Source organism: Danaus plexippus, chromosome 25 (assembly GCF_018135715.1).
Source record: "Danaus plexippus chromosome 25, MEX_DaPlex, whole genome shotgun sequence".
NCBI classification, from domain to species: domain Eukaryota; kingdom Metazoa; phylum Arthropoda; class Insecta; order Lepidoptera; family Nymphalidae; genus Danaus; species Danaus plexippus.
Genome location: NC_083553.1, coordinates 4,932,118 through 4,955,131, shown reverse-complemented (window position 1 = coordinate 4,955,131; position 23,014 = coordinate 4,932,118). Strand labels below are relative to the sequence as shown.

Sequence of the window (23,014 nt, the reverse complement as noted above, 5' to 3'; positions counted from 1 at the left end):
CCAGCGTATTTGATACAGGTATGACTGAAAATAAATAAAACAATGCATAAAAATTACATTTATTGCAAAACATACAACTGGTTCCCTCCATAGAGGACAAAATTTTTTTTATTAACGACAAAGAATTGATACACAAACCTGAAAAACAATTACTATTGACGGAATTAAGTATGTATTTTTATTTAATTATCAACAAAATAGATCCATTGTACTATAATGTGAATTGTTGAAGCTGGCAACCCGTGCTGGCGCGGGCGACGCTCGGCGTCCATACAAAACCTTACCAATGTACATTACGCTTAACAATAACTTCAGTCTCGAGCTGGTCCAACGCGGCGTCTGGTTTGGTTACGAGACGCGGTTAGAGTTCAATGAGTCAGATATACGATACATTGAGACGGCCCACATCATAATTTAAACATCAATTATATTACACAGTTTCTGTGTGACCTTGATCACTGTTCTATGAAAGTTCAGATAGAAATGTGACACATCAGCAGATCGCTACCCCGTAACTCTGGAGGTAGTTCTGCAGCACGCCGCGATGAGGTTCGTCAAGGGAACCGACCCTCGGCGGCAGGACGCCGGGGAAGTCCCGCGACATGGCCGCTAGACTCTCCGCCAGGTAACGTTTCGGATCTTCTATGGCTGTAAATTAATTAACATTTCATTAATCATACAAATTTACAGGAAACGGAACCAATATACTCGGATTACTACGCGTTTTTGTTTTTTTTTTTTTAATACATACTCTCGGTTTCGGTTACTTTGCAGCAGCCGTGATCACGGACAGACGAGATGTCTAAACCTCATTGAGTACGGCAAACTATCAAAGATCTGAGAGGTCAAAAATGTCTAAAATTCTATGTCCCGCAATTTGTAATATTTGCAAAAAATCTCCTTGCTTTATTTATAGTATTATATAGGTAAATGATCTTTGGTGTATAGTAGGCGCAACCTCTCAGTATTCCATGGATTCACCGTGCGGGTGCCGGGTCCGTAGGGTTGCAGGGAGAGGGGCTTCAACAGTGGCTGGGACTTGGACAGGTGTAGATTTAAGGGGCCCTTACCTAACGCGCGTTAAACGCTCACTTCCACTGTCCAAGCTCCTCTCCCTACCTAACCAAATTTGAAAAGAACCTACTAGGGCTGCCTTCGAAGTACGTTCCAAGAATGAATTGATGTGAGTTCTGGACAGGCCCAAGTCTTTTAGCTATATGGAACGGACTCAGCGGTTGTTGCCATTCAAAGATCATACCACAGCAGGAGAGTGGTTAAAGTATAGAATTAGTTGTTGACGCGGTCCATGGATTTCTAAATGTTGGTGGATTACGACCAATATAACTATTTAAACATACAAAGTTCCGTTACACATAAGGATCTGAGTAGAGTCGTCAAAGTCTAAGATACCTAACAAACCTGGCAACACTGAGTCTCTGCCACTAACACTGCCTGTGTGCCGTCTTCTGTTATTACGATAAAACAAATGACCGTTACTTTAACCTGTATTAAGCTTCTGTATTATTTAACGCCACACACATTAAAAACGTTAGTTATAAATTCTGTTTATAAATACTTATCTGAATCTCCCACAAAATATATCCGTAAAAAAATACCCGTAAACGTTAACCACGTTCTAGGTGTAGCGTGAATAGTTATATTAGGTAATTTTCACACACACACACACACACACATATATATATATATATATATATATATAACCCACCAGCCAAGGGATCATCGCTTCCGGTCTTGGCGCAGGCTAGCTGTGCGTACACCGGCTGGTAGCCCGGGGTGTCGTCGACCTCTATGAAGTGGTCATCAGGCAGCTGGGTTTCGTCTGGCGGCAACTCGAACAACGCGATGAGAGCCTGGAACGGTTTATATATTTAAATTTATTTGTTTGACGTATTCACGCGTAAATAATGTTGGTAATGTGACACTAGATGGCGTTACTTCTCTTACAATAGTTTCAAACGAAGATAGCTTGATATTAGTATCTATGCATCGTTTTAGACGTTTCGCATCTTGAACTACAAGTGTAATATCAAATCAAATAAAATTATGAAAATTACTATATAAGACATTAAAAAATTTAATTTTTATTATATATCTCGTTTAACTAATTTAATCTGATCTGTGAGAATCATTTGGCGTTCCATCGAGATAAAATTTTAGCACCGCTGGCGACTAATCGTGAGTCAAGGTGCGCCACTTTAGTGCTAATGGGAAGCAAAAATCTCATTGCATGAATTTAATCGGCGTTTTTAACGGGATTTTATACTTTTTAGTCACTGATTTATACTGGGAAGAATAGATTAATCTTAAAACCGGGTAAATGGGCACTAGTATCTTTATTTTAAAGCAGGCCACGTCTAACGTCTGCCCTATTGTATAATTATCAATGCCAATATACATCGTCACACTACCTACAAAGCTTTCCGAGTGTACCGCTCATATCACTTGTGATCTATCACAAGTGATCACAAGTGATATGGAAAACTTCAAACGCTCTGTATTTAGTTTGCAGACTTGTGTTAAGGCTACTTATGTTTCATACCTGCAACAGATTCGTCCACAGACCAGCCAATCTCCCCTCCCGGAAGTGTGCGCTGTGACACAGCAGCTTCACGCACCCGACAGCCGCCGCCTTGCGTTCCAGAGCCCCGGAAACCTTCTGCACATCCGGTACCAAAACCCTCTCCACGTACATAGCGAACATACTGAAATTAATATATTATGTATACCATGTTAATATTTTAAGGTAATTTAAACATATTCTTGTAGAGTCACGTTATATTTTGATTAACATTACAAGATTGTGTTCACATAGATTGATTTCGGAGAAAAAAATTGATTTGGACAGCCAACGCCATTTATGGAAAATTTGTGGTAAGTTACTCCTCATATACATATACACAACCTTAAATTTAACGCAACTGTCCTACTTACACGCACACAGCCATAACATGCGCTTGTGTGTGTCAGTCTGTCAGTCAGTCTCAACACGAGAGTCGTTTATATTATTTGTGCTATAAAATAATTCTATTTCGGTTTGAACCTTATAGAAAACTTCCTTTCAACTTGATTATTTAATTTTGGTAAAATTAATGGTAAAAAAAGGCCGCTAGGAATTAATATTAATAAATAGTTCAGCTCGCACATTATATATTATAACTTATTATAGAATGATCTCTCTATATACCAGAATGCTTTGTCATCAACCAGCCGGTGTAGTCAAATGCAAAACACAGAACCTCTTTTGTTACACCAGGTTAAGATATACTTACTTAGCCTGTACGGAATCCACGAGCTCTATCAGAGGATCGGCTCCGAAATGTGCAGAATAGAAGCCGAGGAACGCTATCAGACCTCGGACATACTTTGTTGTCTTCGATGATGAGAGACGTTGGAACAGTAGAGTTATTATCTGTTTCGTGTACTGCTGCATCACAGACCTGGAAATCAATACATATGACTGAATAACTGCTGGAAATTTATATATATATATATATATATATTATCTATGTATTATAATTTACAAACATCTTCATAGAAACATGGTATTAATATTATATATTTTAGTATGTTATATTAGATCTATTTATAATGTATATGTCACAACTCACTCGCCAAACTTGAAGAGCATTGTCTGTATGAGGAAGAAACCTTCGTGATCGTTCGTCTTGGAGGCTATTAGCTTTTGGAATACACCCAACATGGCGTTCTGAAACGGTCATCATTAAGGAGGAATAAAAAAAAATGAATTAATTACTAGCCCTAGTGACTTATAGCAAGCACATATACACATATACAAAATAAGCCCATCGCTTAAGCAAATATTATGTAAATGTAGGCTTAACGATGTAGCAATATAGGCTTATTGGCTAAGTAACTCTATCTCCATCCCTCTCTAATAACATAGCCATCTCGCTCACTCACCAGCTTCCCCGAACTGAGCACGAGGTCCGATCGGACGGCAACGAAGGCGCACAGTAGCCTCACTAGAGGACGGACATTAGCTGGTCGCTCCCACAGCGGGGGCGCGACCAGGCAGGGCAGGAGGGCGGCGTATGTATCACCCCCCCCGTCCCCAGCCCCCGAACACGAACCGCGCAGCTCCAAGAGCAACGACAGCATTTGAAACACGTATGGCATGAACTCTGCGGACATGGATATCGTTTAGACACAGCTTTAAAGACAGACATTACGTAATAATTATTATGAACGATTCGCTTCTGAATAAGATTTGATATTCAAATATTTTATATACATACTAGAAGCTGTTATACAAAGAACTAAATTATATTTATATGTATATGTATATATATGAAAAAGGATTACTAGTACCTAATACATCGTTCTGTAAAATATCCTGGAATATCGGGAAGAGGGCGTCTTCGAAAGCTGTGATGGCGCTCGGGTTTGCTTTGACTACTAAACTGAAAAACAAATACACTTCTCATACAATGGATTCCCGCTCAATATTGACACTTATATTGTGGCGAAAACATTTTAGGGAACCTTTGCTGTGTGAGCTCTTAATTACATATTACCAGCCTTAACGTTATGGCTATAAAGTCTATTTACGTGTTTATATTCTGGAAATAGATAAGCGATTTAATTATATAATGCCTGCAGATATTACTTTTGGTTCGTCCCGCTCTACCCCAAATCTGTGACAAATACCAGGAGATATTATAACAGACTATAAAATAGTTGACTGGCAATGGTTGAATATGAAAAACACAGATAAACAATATTCCTACATTTTTGGTGGTATATTTTTTTTGTGAATACAAAACTTAAATACAAAAATTTTGTCATTTTTACATTTCACGAGTGTTTACAATGTTTGAGATATTAATGGATGCTTGCCATCTAGTTCATTTGACAACAAAATTGACGTTTATATACAAGATTTAGAAGGAAATCTTAATTTTATAGACAAGAATATATCACACCACCAACATTTTTTTATATAAAATTTCCTTATTCATGTATTTAGATATATCGCTTATTTTATTACAGAGCTTTCTTTCTTTGTGATATATTTTTTTTAATATTTAAAATTTAATACTCACGACACAGCCAAAGAGAGACTCTCGAACAGGTAGTGGTTGAAGTGGGGCTTGGAAGGGTTCTTGGCAACCAGAGACAGTATGGATGCAAGTTTCGGCAGCGCCTCCCCGAGATAGGGCAGCGCAGCCTCGCGAAGACTGGCCAGGGTGCGGAGTAAGGCTGTAATAATATACGTGACAAACATGCTTACTAGTCTACAACTTCTGCTGTCTAAATAGTTTTGAAATTACGGTTATAAGTGGCGCCATCTGTGCCGTGCTAAGTATAACATGCTATAATGCTCAGAATTATTTTGATGTCTGATTATATTTAATTATAATACTGAACCAGTGTATTTTTGTAATGGCAACATTTAAGTATCAACATGTATTTGTAAACTATAAATACTGGCTACAGCAATTTTGTAAACATTGAGAAACAGATCTGAAGCTGTACCTCGAATATTGCTTATGACATATTTTACCGGCAATTTTATTAGGAAACAGTAAAATAAATTAGAGAATGAAAAATATGAGGACAATTAAGGTAAGTTAATGTTGATACAAGTAAAAAAATATGAATAAAAAATTATATATATATATATATATATACATAAAATATATAGATAGAGAGGGAAAGATAGAGAGAGAGAAAGAAAGAGAGGAGGGAAGAAAGAGACAGAATTTAAACAATCAACCTCAGAACATACTGTCCCAGTAGCTTTGTTAATTCTCTCGTGTCAAATGCCAACCTTTCATGACGTATTCGTTGTGAGCGGTAGGTCCTCCATCGATCGCGGTCAGTAGGGCTCCCATCAGGTTCCCAGCGTAGGGCTCCAGCTGCGTCTTGGTCGCTAGGCCTCCAGCGAGCAGCTTCTCCACCGCACACGACGCGTACGTACACACTACGCCACCGCCACGAATGTGCTGGATCTGAAGAATAACACGTAAAAGTATCCCCTTAGTTCGCATTAATTTTAATCAAAAGTAATAATTTTCAACAGCTGAGTTAATGCTTGAACGTGACGTGAGCAGTGTGGCGGAGGGAGACACGTACACGTGTAAACCTGACTAAATCAGTACACACGATATAAACATCCCGAGACGGATCCGATAATATCACAAAAAAAATATATAAAATGTATTACTAATGCATATACTATAAGAAAAAAAAAATCAAAATTCTAGACTGTTTGGTTACTCGAGGATATATTTGTACAAAAACATCACATACGGCTAGAAGGGATCGCTTTACAAATACAAAGATTGTATTTAACACAAAAATATAATGTTCAAGACTCGGTCGCGACAACATTATCTTTACCACGTAAATGTTTCATAGATAATTTTTTTCATATATACAAGCATAGTTACGTAAAACCCGACACTCACCAGTAGCGGTAGAGCCGAGGCGATCAGGTCCTTGGGGAGCAGCGACCTGAACGTTATAATGTATTTGATAGCATCAGCCTTCAACACCGGCAGCTCATTCACTGTTGGACATTATATATACGTTTTATAGTCTGTCTAATGACTGTTACGAAACAGCTGATTTGTGACATATTAATTTAGTCTATTGGTACTTTATACTGGATGTTTATATTTGTTTTTTTTTTTTATATACAGCCGTTTCGAGGTTTTCGTTTCATTTATGTATCAAAGTATATAAAATACTGTCAAAGCTCCGCTTTTATTTTGAGGATGCGACCCTTAGGTAAGGCACCGTCCCCACTTTGTGGACTATATATTAATAACACAATTTTCCATATGTAAAGCTGGGTTTAGATATGAGAAATTCAAAAATATTTCAATCATCACGTACCGTCGGGCCGCTGAAGCTCCGGCAATACATGTGTAGCGGCGAACGAGGTTAAATCCACCAAGGGCGAAGCCCTAGTCACGCCCGCTGCCTGTGTGGAGCCCCGGGACGCGAGCGAAGTCACCAGAAACAGCGCCGTGTCTTTATTGATCCAGGCGGTCCCTCCGCTCGAGGAGTACTTTGACAGCATCATCTGCAATATTCATAGTATTATTATTATTGAAACTATATCACAAGTCACAAGAAAACAGATAATAACACTTATAGCAGGGAGTATCGTCCCTAAGTAACAGAATATAATCAGCCTGGTCGTAAATACTGTTACACTAAAAAATATACAGAATATCACTTTTGAATTTGGAACGTAGCATTGCTATACGATTGTTTATTGTTTTTTTATTTTCCCGCCAATATGTTGGGAAGTGTGTGGCGATACGATAAAGGGGACAATCGGTAAGTCGCTGTGATTGGATTTATTGGATCACAAACGATTCCAGTCTCAATACACGCGTAATAAGGACGGTAATTTACACTCTCTAGCGACTATTTAAACTGTCAGCTTGTGCTTCGGCTCGTGCCTCGTCTCGTGACTCGTACGCGAGTGTAAATCCCGGAAATATTTACTTAAGTTATACATAAATGAGATCGGAGGTTAATGGAGGAGGATTTTTTTTTAATTTGAGTAGTGTTTCTACGATGGTAGTTAGGTTCCTATACAAAGACAACAGCAAATGCTCCGTGTGTACATTTATAATGAAAACCTGTTTTTAGATTACATACAAAAGCATATCGTCGGACGTATCTTGGGAATAATTCCCAGGTAGACAATTTTTTGTGATTAATATATAATAATACATTAAAATTATGGAAATTTTCCTTAGTATATGGAAACATGAAGTCAGGTGAAGTGCGAAATAAGAAAATGATGCTTTTAAAGTACATGCAACTAACTTAAAACTTATTAGCTTGAGTCAGTAAAGATTAATTTTTACACTTTAATGACCATTAGTGTAATTCACTTGGATAAAATTACATATAAGGCCATTATTCAAATACTTACTAAGCTAAAAATATTTAAAAACATCACAGAGGTCTTAAATAACACACATGATAATAGTGAGTATTCACTACTGACTGACAATACTGACCTCTACATACTGTCCGAAGATGGCCATCATTTTATCCTCATAGTGTGTGGCGAGGGCTCGCACCAGGTCGCAGGCGGCGCGGCGTCTGGTCTCCACATCCGACCCTTCGATATCACGCCTGACATATTCCTCGGGATTATCTTCAAACAACTCGATATCCGACTCTAACATGACAAATAAAATACATTACATATACGATATATTGAAAGGAAATATATAAAAAATAGACTAATTAAGTCTAAATATGACATAATCTCGTCACCTCTGAACTCCATGTTGGGTATGACGACTTTCTCGCATATCTGGCTGAGTGTGGCCGGATCTTCGAACAGATTTTTGTAGCTGTTCTTCTCAGCGACCTTCGCCAAAAACGTTAGAGCGTTGGACACCAACTGTAAGTAAAAAAAACATTAATTACATTCATTCATTTTATAATTAATAATTATAGTCTAGAAGTTAATACTAGCCTCTTGAAGTATGTGAGCTAAACGCCTGAGAAAACGCATCAATCTAACTACGTCTACCGCACAAGGTATATAAATCCTGAGACGTATCCCACGATATCAGAACAAATACTGTTATTTATCATACACATGTATATTTTTTCTTAGATCAAAGGCGACAATAAGTATATCAAAGAAATACATACTTAAAAAATATTTCGTTTACATACTTAAATAAGAAATATAATAATTTTCCCCTTATATTAATCGACACATTTTCTTACATCGTCATCCGAAGACCTAGACTCCCAAATAAAATGAAATTTGTACATAACAAACAATACTTGTTCCTTCAAGCATTACATACTATCTGGATATCAGTATGTACATAGCTACTTACATTCATACATACATACATACACACATACACTGATATGTATAAGTGACATTCACAAATTACATGTACTCATGAATACATATACACACACACATACATATATGAACATATGTACTTACAGAGTCGTATTTCTCCTTTGCTCCTGTATGCAACAGCACATGCCATACAGCGGTCACGAAGCCAGGTGCGTGTGGTGCAAACTCCTCCTCATACTTGAGGGCATACAGCGATGCACACTCACACACCTCAGTACGGAGACACTCTATTACACCCGGCTTGTCGTCCTCATCCTGAAAAAAAATTATATATATACATATATATAAATAATGTAATTAAGGTTCTCTTTTTTAAAAAAAGTAGATTTTATGTCTTATTCATCTTTCATGTGATATAAAAAAAAAACAAGATTTATAGTCTATGCAGAATAAGTAAATCGAATGAGACCTAAGATTTTCGCGAGTTTTCATTGAAATAAAACCAATATGCATAGGATTTACTATTGTAATTATTTTTAACAACATCCTACCGACGTTTCGGTTACTTTCCAGCCACCGTGATCACGGACAGACGAGATGTGAATCTGTTAATAAGTTAATCTTTAAGTAAAAATATATAACTCACATCGGCCAGACACGGCACTGTAACTTGTAGGAGATTTAGTAGATTGGGCATCCATATCGGCATGTTGTCTTCAAAGAACTCGGGCAGGTCTTGATAGTTCAGTGAGTAGAATACCTTGCATATTAATACCAGCGAGCCGTAGATGACTTTCAGAGCTTGAGCGTTACCCGCGTGCTTGTTCGTTAAGTCTATTGTCACCTGAAACAAAAATGGCATGGATATTAATTATTATAGAAAAATTATAGATAATAGGACATTTTTATATAAAGGTATGTATTTAATAAAAAAAAATTGAAACTAAATCTGGAGTAGAAGGAAAAATCTGGCTTAACTCACGCCTATGACAGCAGGGACTTCTAATAAGCTTCAGAGAATATATATATATACATATATAAACTAATAGCACCATTTATCTTAGTACTAACAAGCTAAAGTAGTTTTCAAAGACAACTTATTTAGTAAAACATCACCCATTTGTTATTTTCCCATTCACACAGCTTTTATAATATTAAGAAAATAAAAATCTACGCAATTTCTATCTCCAAAGACATTGGCGACCCATTCAACTGATGTATTTTTCACACGATACCTACCACAAACAGATCCGTAAGAGGCTTGGCTATGTTTTCGAGAACATGCTTTATTTCTTCCCATAATTTCTGCGATTTGAACTCATAACGATACCGCTTGAAGAGTGAGTGAGCTGTACGCAGCACGCCGTTGATGACATGGAAATCGCCTGGGAAAAAAAAATGTATATCAAATAAATTTAATTATTTTGGTTAAGTGCCAACATTAAAAATATAAATATACAAGCAGCTGTTAAACATTCAGAGTATTGGGTACAAGTCGGACATGTAATTAAATCATCGTGTACTGAAGTCATCTGAGAATTTATTATTCTATACACTATCACAATAGGACAGAGTTTAGACTAAAAAAAGGATTTTAAACGACAGTCACACATCTACATAGATAATTTACATTGATAGAAGTCAGTATTGGAAATTGGAATTATTAAATTAATTAAAAATCTATACAAATATATAATTTTATACAACAAACCGACCTGTTGCAAACTTTTCAACCATTTCACTGATCAGTCCCGGCCATTTTTCTGGGAAATCTGACTTTCCGATTATAGACACAGCATCACTGAACTGTCGTTGTATCGCCTCCGGAGACTTCAGCATTAGTGACACAATGAGAGTCTTGATGGTAGCACGATCTGATGCATGTATACGGTCAACTCCATCTTCCTCCTATTATATGGTACATTTAAACATTCAAATGTAATTAAATGTAATTTGATAAATTATTGAATATAAGAAATTACTATAAAAATAGTGTGTATATAATATAAATTTGTATTAACAAAGGTCACATACCACCGGCCAATTCCTTTTGATATAATTCTTGAATGTCACCGCAGCGGCAACCCTGATCGTTGGGTCTGCTGTATCTTTGTCAATAAGGTGGAGGAGTAGTATCGCATAGTTCTGATTAACCTCTACACCCTCTAGAAATTTCTCAGCTGGAATAAAGTGATATTGTTATATTTCATAATAGTCATAGCAGATTATCCAATATATAATAATATATGATTTCAGACCAGAAAATTAATTTCAACCCACACCCCAGTAAATAGAAAATTTGATGCTTTTCCTCCTTTCACGTTAAAACCAAAGTAATAATGTCAATGACAACACGCGAAAAAGATGATGATATTAATACGCGAATGTTTGGTAAACTCTAGTTATCAAACAGTATATTAAAAGTATATATAGATTAGAAACGTAATAGATTTTTTGATACACGATGAGTATTTATCATAGCAGTGATATATCACGAGAGGACTGACGAAGATTCATTCAAACATATCTTAAAGTTTTGGCAATAATTAATTACAATAAAATAGTATAGTTTGAGGTTATATTTGCCACTGTCATATTTAATTATATGATTTATAAATAACGGACATGATATAAATTGTGATGAAAGGATATTGGTAAAAATCGTGAAAACATATACGTAATTGTTTAGATTAAACTTACCGGGTCTTCTGATATTTGGATCAGGATTCAATGTCTGTTGTAAATAGGTAGCCAGGGTTGAAAGATTGTCTTCAGTAACTTCCATAGTGAAATAAAATAAAAATACTAAATATTCTAATTGAAGTTCTTGAAATCGTTAGCAATGCGGGTTACAAACCTCAACGACCGTTCTTTTTGACAAGATTTTGCAGACCGTAGAATACTGCCAGTTGACAGTTATAATGTCACTTAAAAAGAGTACAGACAATATGGAGTTTAATTTATTTCATATGGTAACATTCTATAATGTTGAGGACTGTAAAATTGCATAAAAGAGAGAAATTGAAAAAAAAAATAAAAATTATTTATTATCACCTTTTACCACACAAGCCTTTGAATTGTATTATAAAGTTACGAAAGCTGAATTATTTAAGATTTAATATTATGGCACAATTAGTACCTTATTACTTTCACTATATAGTTAGTTAATATTAAATATAACATTTTGGTCAATTGTTACACAACAACAAAGTCTAAGACGTAATAACATACGAATCATGTGATACTGTATCACTGCAATATAAAACAATGCGAAAGATATATTTTTTTTTTATTTGGAAATCACTTGAAGCTAGTTTTTTTTTATTTGAAAGGATAATTTTTAAAACAACTCAGTCTGTAACTTATTATAAAACTTCCTGTTCAAACTATTTTAACTCTACAGGTTGTTTACAATAAGAGATGAACATTTTTTTTATCAATTAATAGTTCTTTTTGTCATTCTAAAATAATCTCTCAGCTATACTAAACAAAAAAAAAACTTTTAAAAATTTCCACTACATTCTTTAGTGTGTTATAAATAATAATTCAACAAAGTAGGTGCCGTTATTGGGTATAAAGGTATTTTCAGAAATTGAAATATAGATTATATACGTATAATATTATGTATAATCTGAAGTTTGCAAAATAATATTTTTGTAGAGTCATGTTAAAGCCCTGTATTGAAATTCTAGAATAAAAAAGGTTGTTAAATACTTATTAGTCGGTACTCAGTCACCCTACCTGTTTTAACAACTTTAAATTTATCTTATAACCTTAAATATGTAGCTCCTGTCTGCATTTAAAAATATGTCTACTTAAATTTTTGAAACCTCAAGTAATAATTTCATTTGAAATGTTTCGCAAATCAAACCAATTTCAGATTTAAAAAAATGTACTTAAAGAAGTTCCTTTAATTAATAATAAACTATAAACCTTAAGTGAATTTCCAACTGCCAGTGTTATAAATAATCATCGGGTTCAAGTAAATAGTTTATACAAAACAGAATTAAATGTTTTAACTTCTCGCAATTACTTTTTTTTGGTGTTATTTTGGATATAAATAGTTATGTATATGAAATTTCATTTAAAGAAAGGTAAAATACAAATTTTTACACAATTGAAAAATTAATTACTTCTAATATTTTTTTTATTACGAAGTTTCCAGAAAACTTTAAAAATGTGACTAAACCTCCAACTTTAATAGGTTAAAAGGTAGCATTGGTAAAAAATAGGAATTATTTAGATTTGGGAAGTGGTGAAACTGTCTGAGATTCTTTTTATAAATTATTATAAAAATTAAAAACGTTTGTTATTTCATACTGGTAACACTCACGAACGTCATACGGTGATACAGGATATCTCTATAGTCTATGGATTACAAATCTAAAATTGAAAATATGCATGGAGTGTAATTCGTAAATTATTGCTTGTGTTATATTTTCAAGTGCTACAAGCACCGAGTATTCCATTAACAACACTCGACATTCTTGGTGTTAATAAGACCCTTGAATCTATTAAAAGATGATAAGATAAGACAAGTGAAAAATTTTAAGGGATCTGTTTTGTCGTGAAATATGAATTTGTCGGAGTTTTTTTGCACTTCATCGTCGGATTAATATGCTATGTTTGCTCTTGTTAATTAAAATCTTGTCATCATCAGTTCACCTTAAAATCATCTGATGTGTTTTAAACAATTCCGCAAATTATTAAAAACTGGGCGCTTAGTTGTTTTAACCTCGTAAGTCCTGTGTTTTATTCACCCTAGATAGATAACTATATTCAATACCCAATATGTCTATTTATTCTTTGACTCAAAACGAGACATTAGTTTGTTTAGGTTAAATAATGGGTAGTCAATGAAAAGTAAAACTTTTAGTTATTTATTCAGCAAAAGTCGGTTGGCTTATAACTTAAAAGTTACGAATCACGAAATATACCCAAAAAAGTTTAGTTATACAGTTGAGTCTGTCTATAATGACATAGAAAGGAATTGACAAACATGTCAACAAGCGGACATCATACAAACCATTATGTGTGAAATGAAGAAAACCTTTTTTATGTTAATATATGTATTTAAGTATTCTATACAGAAACATATAAATTACATATGTATATGTACATATTAAATCAAACTCAAAATTGCATGTAATCAGCACATTATTATAATAACACATACAAGTGTATTTTTTACTGTAAGTAATCTTTAATTTTTGTCTGCTTTTGTTTTTTCAATTTATTGTAAAAACTATACTATACTCTCTCTAATACTATTGTGTATAGAAGACATAGCTATGGTCAAATTATCATTTTCAATATAACTGAACAAATCGTGATAATAATTCTGTAGCTTTTAATGCCTCTTCTGTGATAGGTCATGGTGTTTCCTGGACTTCCTCTTCCCCATCACTTTCGAGATGTTCCTTAGCACTAATGTTCTGTACGATATTTTCATTGGTGGGTTCTTCAGATGTGAGGAGACCTTAATCAATGTCAACATAATTTTCCCACATTTCTGGTGCTGCTAAAGAATCTGTATTTAGGTTTTGTGACCACAGAGATAAAGGAATGTCATCATCTTCATCGAATTCATGTTCTGATATTTGAATAGGTAAGCCGTTGTGGCTTTCAATGAAGCTTGCCTGTTTGAGACAGTTACATGTGAATGGTACTTTGTGACATTTTATTCCAGGCATCATTAACTATCAGAATTGCATCTAGCACCATCACTTTTGTAGAAGAGTGGTTTTCATTAGCATCAAGACAATCAACCATTTTGAGCACAAGGTTTTTCCTAAAATTCGTTTTGAGTGATCATATTATTCCCTGATCCATTGGCTGTAGTACTGATGTTGTATTCGGTGGAAGGAAAGCAAGTGTTATAGACATTAAATCAGTATCATTTGGATGCGCCGGGCAGTTATCAACCAGCAATAGAATCTTTTTCTTCTTCTTCACCAAGTCATGATACCAATCACGAAGCCATATCTCAAAAAGCATAATCGACAGGTAATGATTTGACGCCTTTAAAACATCTTGGTTTTTGTGACTTTCCAATAATGAGCAATTTCTTCTTCTCTGTGCCACTCATATTCGCTGCTACCATGACAGTTATTCTATCTTTCGACAACTATGGAAAATTGTAGTGGAGGTGTCCACTACAATTTTCACCTTTAAAATTTAAAGTTTTATCTGGCATTAAATATGTCATCATCAGAAAATTGTCTTCGTAAATTCAGCCACACAGATATCAACCAGTTCGTTGTTGAATTTTGATCAACAGACGAAGATTCACCGACAATTTTTCCCGCCACAATGTTATGTCGAACTTTAAAACGACTGATCCAACTTGCAGAACAATTGAAGTCGAGAATACCAAAACGCGCGGCAAAACCATTTTCTTTTTCCTGTAGCATAGGACCGCTGATAGGTATTCCTTTAAATGAAACTAATATTTTTCGGATATACTACGCAGATTTTATTATTTTTAAAAACTACATAATCCCGACGTTTCGGTTACTTTTCAGCAACCGTGATCAGGGGCAGACGAGATGTGAATGTCTGTCAGTTGGTCCTTGATATTTATCATCTACCGCCATCGATTTCTTAATTTTCTGGCGTACCACTCTGGACGCCTGCAGAATGCGCTTACGGTGTCTTGAGGTCCTGCGGTGTGGTTACGGACATGGGATTTTATATTTTTCAGAAGGGGGTCCCAGGTGTTTGATAGATTCCAGCCATCTTCTCTATTGAAATTGGGATGTTTTTTTTTATTTCAATAGCCTCGCGAATTAACCTCGGTATATACTTGTCTTCACGAGCGAGGATTTGTGGTTTATCAAACCGAATGTAGTGGCCTGGTTTGTCCATTGTGTGTTCACACATTGTTGACTTCGACGCGCGACTATTTTTGATATCTGAGATGTATTCTTTAACCCTTGTACCGATGCTCCTCTTCGTCTGTCCAATGTATGACAAGCCACAGTCATAATCGAGTTTGTATACAACCGCTTGTTGCAAAAGAATGTTACTCTTGATTGGTCTCAAGAATTGGCTCACTTTCTTATGTGGTTTGTAAATAGTTTTGATGGAAACCTTCTTCGAAATATTGCCTATTCTGTCAGTAAGTCCCGTCACATATGGTAGTATCGCAGGTTGTCGTTCAACTGTGGGTGGCTTCAAGTGGTTCTTGCGATGCTGGCGAGGCACGGGCAGGTTGTTGATGGTGAGAGCATGTTTTTACATGCTGCAGCTCGGCCTCTAGGTGGTCAGCATCACAAAGGTGTTGGGCTCTCTGTAACAAAGATTTGCCAACGGTAGCTAACTGGATAGGGTGGTGGTGTGAGTTACCATTGAGGTACCTATCCGTATGTGTGGGTTTCCTATAAACAGTATGTCCCGAAGTATTGTCAGGGTTCCTAACGACAAATATATCAAGGAAAGCTAAAGAACTATTTGCCTTCAATTCTATAGTAAACTAAATCTTGCTATCGATAGAATTAAGATGGTTCAGAAAAGCAGATGTTTTATTTTTATTTAATATTGTGAAGGTATCTTCTACATACCGTATATATATTAAAGGTCTTATAGGAGGAGAGCAAAGGGCTCGCACCTCGAAGTCTTCCATGAATATATCAGCGACAACGGGGAAACCGGCGAACCCATTGCAGCTCCATCTACTTGTATGTAGAATTCATCCTTCCACATGAGGTAGCCAGATCAGTGTCGGCGTAAGGGCCACTGATACCCCGGGCGAAAATATTGTGGCGCCCACTTGAGGGAAGCAATTTCAAGTGTTAGTTTTTTGCTGATCCCAAGTAAAATTATATTAAGAATTTCATCTTTCCTTTAGCGTTACCCAGAGCTAACGACGCGGACGTAGAAAGTTTTGTAGCTCCTCTTTTTATATATATATTTTTTTTTATTTTATATTTTTTACATTTTATATTTTTTAATTTTTTTTTACATTTTTTTTAAATATTTTTTTTACATTTTTAATTTTTTTAAATATTTTTATTCCTTTTGATTTTTTTTGTCATTCACAAATGTTTTCAAATTTGAATTTCTCGCACATTTTTTTTTTTACTTTTCATTTAGATTGAACATTTTGTTAATTTTTGATCGACTTTCTTAAATTGTTTGTTTTTTCGAATGATGTTCTTCAGTAAAATTTCACCTTCCGGGCTTTTTTGTCAGCAAATGATCGAATTAATTGAGAAAAATCTAATTGTCCAGCGATTTCATTTTCAATCGACAGAATAGCTAGGTTAGAGAGTCTCGATTGAGAGGTTGTTGATTGAAGATACGTTTTTATTAGTTTTAGTTTTGAAAAACTGCGTTCTCCACTTGCAACAGTAACCGGGATGGTTGCAAAAATCCGGAAATCAATCCAAACATTTGGATACAGTTCCTGAATTTCGCGCTGTCGTATGAAATTGAGTACGGTTATACACGAAATATTGTCACCGGGAAGAAAATGCTTCAGACTTATGAGCTCGTCACATAGTCCATCTCCATCGATATCGGAATTGGAACCAACAGTTAGCTTCTGCTGGAGATTTCCACATAATACTGCAAGTTCCTTTTTTTCCGGAATTTTTTTAATATCGTGTAAAAAAGACCACGTGTCCGAATAGTCTTTTAATTGTTGGAATCTCTCTTTTATTGACATCAAAGCGACGTCCAGCAACTTGTTGAAAAATTCGACTTCGAATTTTTTCTCAAGAGATTCAATTGGCTCATCCGTAGCTATTTCACCAGCCTGACGTTTTATACGTCGTAAACGTTTTGCTGGTTTGAATTCTGGATTGACTTGAAGCTCTTTAGCTAAGTCACTTGCAGTGCAATAAGCTTTCTTGAATCCAGTTTTTCGGTATTCTTCAAAGAAATTACAACAATTTTCGAGCATTTCTGCGGATTTACCGAGATCCATGTCTTGAGATTGCAGTGATTTGCTAACAACATTAATTTGAAACAGAATTTCGTACCAAACCACCAAAGAAAGAATGAAACCGAAATCTTTCAGTTGTTCTGCTAATGTGCTTGCCTCGTGTGAGGTGGTGTGATCGGTTTTCTCCGTAACGTTAGCCAATGTAACTAGAGCATCATGAATTTCACAAATTTGATAGCGAACCGATTTTACGCTGTTTATTTTGGCTTCCCAACGCGTATCACTCAGCTTTTTCACACTGTAGAGTTCTACATGATCAGTGAGTATTTTCCATCGATTAACTGAAGCAGAAAATAGCGTGAATATTCTTTGCAAAATCCCAAACAACGTTACAGAATTGACTGACGATTTAGCAGCATCACACAGTACGAGATTGTAACTGTGACAGCCACATGGCACATAAAAAGCCAAGGGATCCAAAATTCTTTTTTGCACACCAATATTTTTTCCCTTCATGTTAGCTCCATTGTCGTACCCCTGACCTCTACAATTCGCTATCTCGAGTCCGTGTTTCTTGAGAATGCTCAAAATTACTTCGTTAAGTCCTGCACCTGTAGAGCTAGTGGCTGGGATGAACTCTATAAAATGCTCCTTAACAGCGACGTTAGCGTCTGTCAAATCTGCAAATCGAATAGTCAGGGACAATTGTTCGTCATGACTTATGTCTGGAGTACAGTCCGCTATAATTGAATAATATTTAGCGTTTTTGGCTCGTGAAATAATCTCGGAAGTAACTTTTTCGCCCATCAGATGAATTAACTCGTTTTGAATATCCTTACCGCAGTAGTGATCAGAAATGCCACCTGTTGTTGCCAGCTTCAAATGCTCCTCCATAATTGGATCGAATTTACCCAATAATTCGACTAATCCCAAAAACTTGCCATTGTTTCGTGTGTACAGTTTGTCTGAGCTTCCTCTAAACGCCATATTATTTTCGGCCAAATAAAGAACAATGTTCATTAAACGAGTCAAAACATTATTCCATCGCAAGGTTTCACGATTAATCAATTTTTGTTCTTCGCAATCAATTGTATTTCCTCTTTTTAACCTTATTTCTCTCTCAAACCACTGATGGTGGTACTTTTTATGCAGTGCGCTATTTTCATGTGTTTTCAGTATTTCAGATAAATGTTTCCAATTATTAAACCCTTCGGACGTTAAATTCGATGTCGATTGACTATTGAAAAGTCGACAGCAAAAGCAAAAAACTCGATTTTTCGAAGGTGAGTACACTAGCCAACGACGCAAGATTGTCTCATTATTTGGAAGTTTTCTGAAATACTGAGAACTTGTAAAATGACGACCGGATTCATCTTTCGGAAAGTTCGGTTGTTGAACCTGCGACGGACCGAGAGTTATCAAGTGGTCAACCATTTTATTATTTCGATTATCCGGTCAGTTGCCTACATCGGATAAATCGACTGTTTGTGAAATCGTGGTTTCTGAGTCATTTATAACTAATGAACTATCATTATTCACGTTGCCAGTACTATCGTTTTCATGAGACTGTTGGGATTCAGTCGTGGTCTTATCATCTTCTTCGTTCTTGTCTTCTTTCGTTCCGAAAGATGTAGAAGGGCAGGATTTTTCTGAAATTGATTCAAGTTCCTCTTGCGATTTTTTGGCAATGTATTTATCAATGTTCATTAATTTTTTGGCTTTGTGAAACTCTTTTTCCTGTTCACGTTTGCGTTTCCGATATTCCGCACCGGAAGGTTTCTTTTTAATCTTCTGGTCTGACATTTTCAAAGAAATAATGATAGGAATAACCTACTGCAGTTTTTTTTTCTATGATTATTGCAGATTGCAGGTTACCTGCAATTGTAGTTAACTTACCACTAGTATTTTTAGAAAAATAAAAAAATAAAACAGAAACAAAACTCCAGAAAAATCTCAATCGTCAAAAGAATATAACTAAAAGAAAAATGAAGGAGTATTCCTGAATACAAAAAATAGGAATAAAAGATTTGGGATGCTGGAAGAACGATATTACAAAACTAGTAACGCAAAAAATTCTGCATTGTAGACGGTTTTCGCGTTGCATAAATTCGAGCGACGCTCGAACATAGAAGGTTCAGTTATCCCCACCATCTACCACGTGTCACGCGTATCGGTTTGGCGGTGGAAGTATTGCACCAATCGTAAGCGTAAGCACCGTGTGGTCGAGGAGTGACTCTAACGATATCGTTAGAGTCACTCCTCGACCACAACCCCTCAAAAAGTCCATCTAAAAAAAATCTCAATAAAAAATATGCATATGCACAGAGCGTAGAGGACAGTTCTGAGGGTTTGCACCAGGAGAGGCAAGAGACTCCAACTTCAGACCTTGGCGCTTCCCGAATTTGTCGCCCTGGACCATCGCCCCATCACGCCCCCCCCTAACGCCGGCACTGAGCCAGATGTTAAGCAATGCTTTAATAGCTCTGCATATTCTACAGGCATATTTTTATCCTTTAACTTACCTCTTACAATCTCAATGCAGTCAAGAACAGGTATACTAGTGAATAATGACTGTACATCAAAACTGACCATACTGTCATTGTCGCTCAATTTTACGTGTTTTAGATCTTTGACAAACTGGTAGGAATCCTTAACAAATGACTTTGTGTGGCCTCGGAGTGGTGATAATATCTTTGAAAGAAATTTAGCCAGTTTATAAGTTGGTGAGTCAATCTGGCTTACAAGTGGGCGTAATGGAACATCTTGTTTATGGATTTTAGGTAACCCATACAATTTTGGAGGTTATGCACACGATGGTACGAGTGATTTGATATCTAAATTAATTTTGGAACTGTATTTATTTATTAAAAATTTTGTTTCTGTTAAAACTGTTCTAGTCGGGTCTTTGTTATTTTTTTTATAAATAGAATTATCCGAAATAATTTCGATTATTTTATTATCATCATCACTCATATCCATTATTACGGTCGCGTTCCCTTTATCTGCACGGAGGACAGTCAGGTCTTCATTGTTGCGAAGGTGTTTGAGTGCAAATGATTCTTGACGAAATATATTTGTCGAGGCAATTTGCTCCGGCGCAGAACATACGAAATACCCTGCCGGATTGCTTCAGACTCCTCTTTCGTGACATGATTCTTATGAAGACATTCCTCAACGTTACAGATAATGTTTTCGAACGGTAATTTTGATGGCACTGGTCCAAAATTCGATCCTTTTTTAAGGATTTATTTAAGGTTTGCTTTGACAGATTGACAACAGTTACCGATGTCTGTGTTGCCCGACTTAAATATACCATGTACATGTACATATACTTGTACATGTTTTTGAACCACTGAGTTAATGCTTGATCAACATTTTCTTGTCGTGATTTTCGAAGCCTCTTCGGTTTCAAAAACATTTGAATTGAACGATTGCTTAATCCGGTTCTTGTTTTTAAAGATCATTGAGTTTGTCGAATGACTCACGCCAAATTCCTTTGCGAAACATTAGTTTGATTCCCCATTTTCTAATCTGCATATTATTGCACCTTTATCCTCAATTGTAAATGCTTTACGTCATAGAGATGACATTTTTTCACAGGTATATACGAAAAACAATACGTGACCTTCAACCGTCAATTACTCACTGAGATTCAAAACAAAAATGTACCACGTGCCTAAAGTCGTCGGGAGTCAGCGAACATTTACTGAAGGTGTAGAGAATCATGTCGGTCATTATAACCGGACATAATTTATAAAAATTGCGTCATAATAAGCGACATGTCACTGTAAGGGAAGTCATTATATCCGACTTTTTTATAAAGAATTTTATATGAAAGCCAAACTTTCGTAGTGCAATTACGTCATTATAACCGGTTGGTCAATATAGGCGGAGTCATATTGAACGCATTCTACTGTATTTATATTTATCAGAAGGACAAATTTGTTATAATATTTTAATATTTCAAGTAAGAATGAAACTCTTAGCACATTTTTTTATACAGTAAAATCTCTTTATTCGCGGGCTATATCTTCCATAAATATGCCGCAAATACAGAAACCGTGAATACGGTTAAGGTTTAAGGGGGATACGTTCCTAGGTGGCAAAATAAAAAACACAAATATATAAGAAAATCAATTTTATTGAAGCTTTTGAACATTTTGATTAATCATTATCCTCATTTTTAGGTAATGGTTTGAAGAATTTTGTTATGTTTCTCTTATTTGGCAGTTTTTAATAGCTCCTTCAATTCAGACTGATATTCAGCAGTCGCATTAGCAATCTCGTCCTAATCCATTTGTAGTTTCGCCTAAGTCAAACTCAGAGCTTGCACGGCTTCTAAGCCATTTTCCGCTGTCAGAGCAGGCCACAATTTTTTCCAGCATAGCATGACTTCAACGTGTGTGGTTTCAGTTCTTGCAATGATTCTTTTATGTTTACGATGCATTTTGCCGTCATATTTCTTCCAGATATTCAGCAGCTTTCTTTCTGTTTGTCTACATTCAAAAAAGACACCGTCCGCGGTGTTGGCGGCCAAGGATACAAAGGGGGCTCAGGTCAAAGTGCTCGGCGGTACAAAAGATATTGCGTTACACGCCTTTTGGAATTTTGTATGAAATTTTAGATCCACGAATAAAGAAATTTTTTACCGCGAATGTAGAAACTGGGTTGCATTTTTTTTATCCGCGAATAGTAAAAAGTCGAATGAAGGAAGCGCGAATAGGGAGCTTTTACTGTATTTACCTTAATTATCAACATCGCCTTTAGAACTGAAATTTGTAATTGGGTTTTCTCTGATGTCCACCATTTGTTCATAATAGAAAGTACTCTTTCTTCTGGAGCATTTGAAGCAGGCAAACATAAAATATATTCAATGGAAAATTTTTCATGCTGAAGATCATTATTGGCTCGAAAGTATTTAAGTTCCACCCAACAAGTTTCCGTAGAAGCATTTAAATTATTCCATTCCATTACTTTTTGCGATCTTTTACGATCTTAATTATAGTCAATATATCGCACCCCCAGATAAAAACCCAGTTGAATCAAAAAGCCTCATTTTCCAGAAAAGGCTTAACTGATTTTTGAATATTTACTAGAGATATGAAGAAACTAGTTTTGTATACATGAATGCATAAAAAGCCAAAGCCTATCAACCTTTAACAACACTAGTCAACAAAATTATTACTTTTTCTTGCCACGCGGATATTTTTTATTTTAACTGGTAATTGTAAGAATAAATAAACAGTTAAAAAAAGTTACTAGACTAGATTTTTTTCTATTGAGTA

The 23,014-nt window shown here is 35.7% G+C and overlaps 2 protein-coding genes across 2 annotated transcripts; both read right to left on the bottom strand.

Moving 5' to 3' along the window:
• Positions 1-47: 47 nt before the first annotated feature.
• LOC116775095 (exportin-2) lies at positions 48-11,767 on the bottom strand. The gene is made up of 19 exons (XM_032667914.2): positions 11,543-11,767; positions 10,877-11,022; positions 10,558-10,750; positions 10,082-10,227; positions 9,489-9,686; positions 8,987-9,157; positions 8,290-8,419; positions 8,028-8,191; positions 6,883-7,072; positions 6,453-6,553; positions 5,813-5,993; positions 5,085-5,241; positions 4,351-4,442; positions 3,943-4,163; positions 3,630-3,727; positions 3,291-3,458; positions 2,561-2,723; positions 1,727-1,871; positions 48-648 (listed from the first exon to the last, which is right to left on the bottom strand). Exons 1-19 carry the CDS (start codon positions 11,625-11,627, stop codon positions 494-496), a joined length of 2,904 nt encoding a protein of 967 aa, XP_032523805.1. The 5' UTR covers positions 11,628-11,767; the 3' UTR covers positions 48-493.
• A 2,447-nt stretch (positions 11,768-14,214) lies between these two features.
• Positions 14,215-18,716, bottom strand: LOC116774368 (52 kDa repressor of the inhibitor of the protein kinase-like). The gene is made up of 2 exons (XM_061524690.1): positions 17,306-18,716; positions 14,215-14,321 (listed from the first exon to the last, which is right to left on the bottom strand). Exons 1-2 carry the CDS (start codon positions 18,714-18,716, stop codon positions 14,215-14,217), a joined length of 1,518 nt encoding a protein of 505 aa, XP_061380674.1.
• Between the last annotated feature and the right edge of the window lie 4,298 nt (positions 18,717-23,014).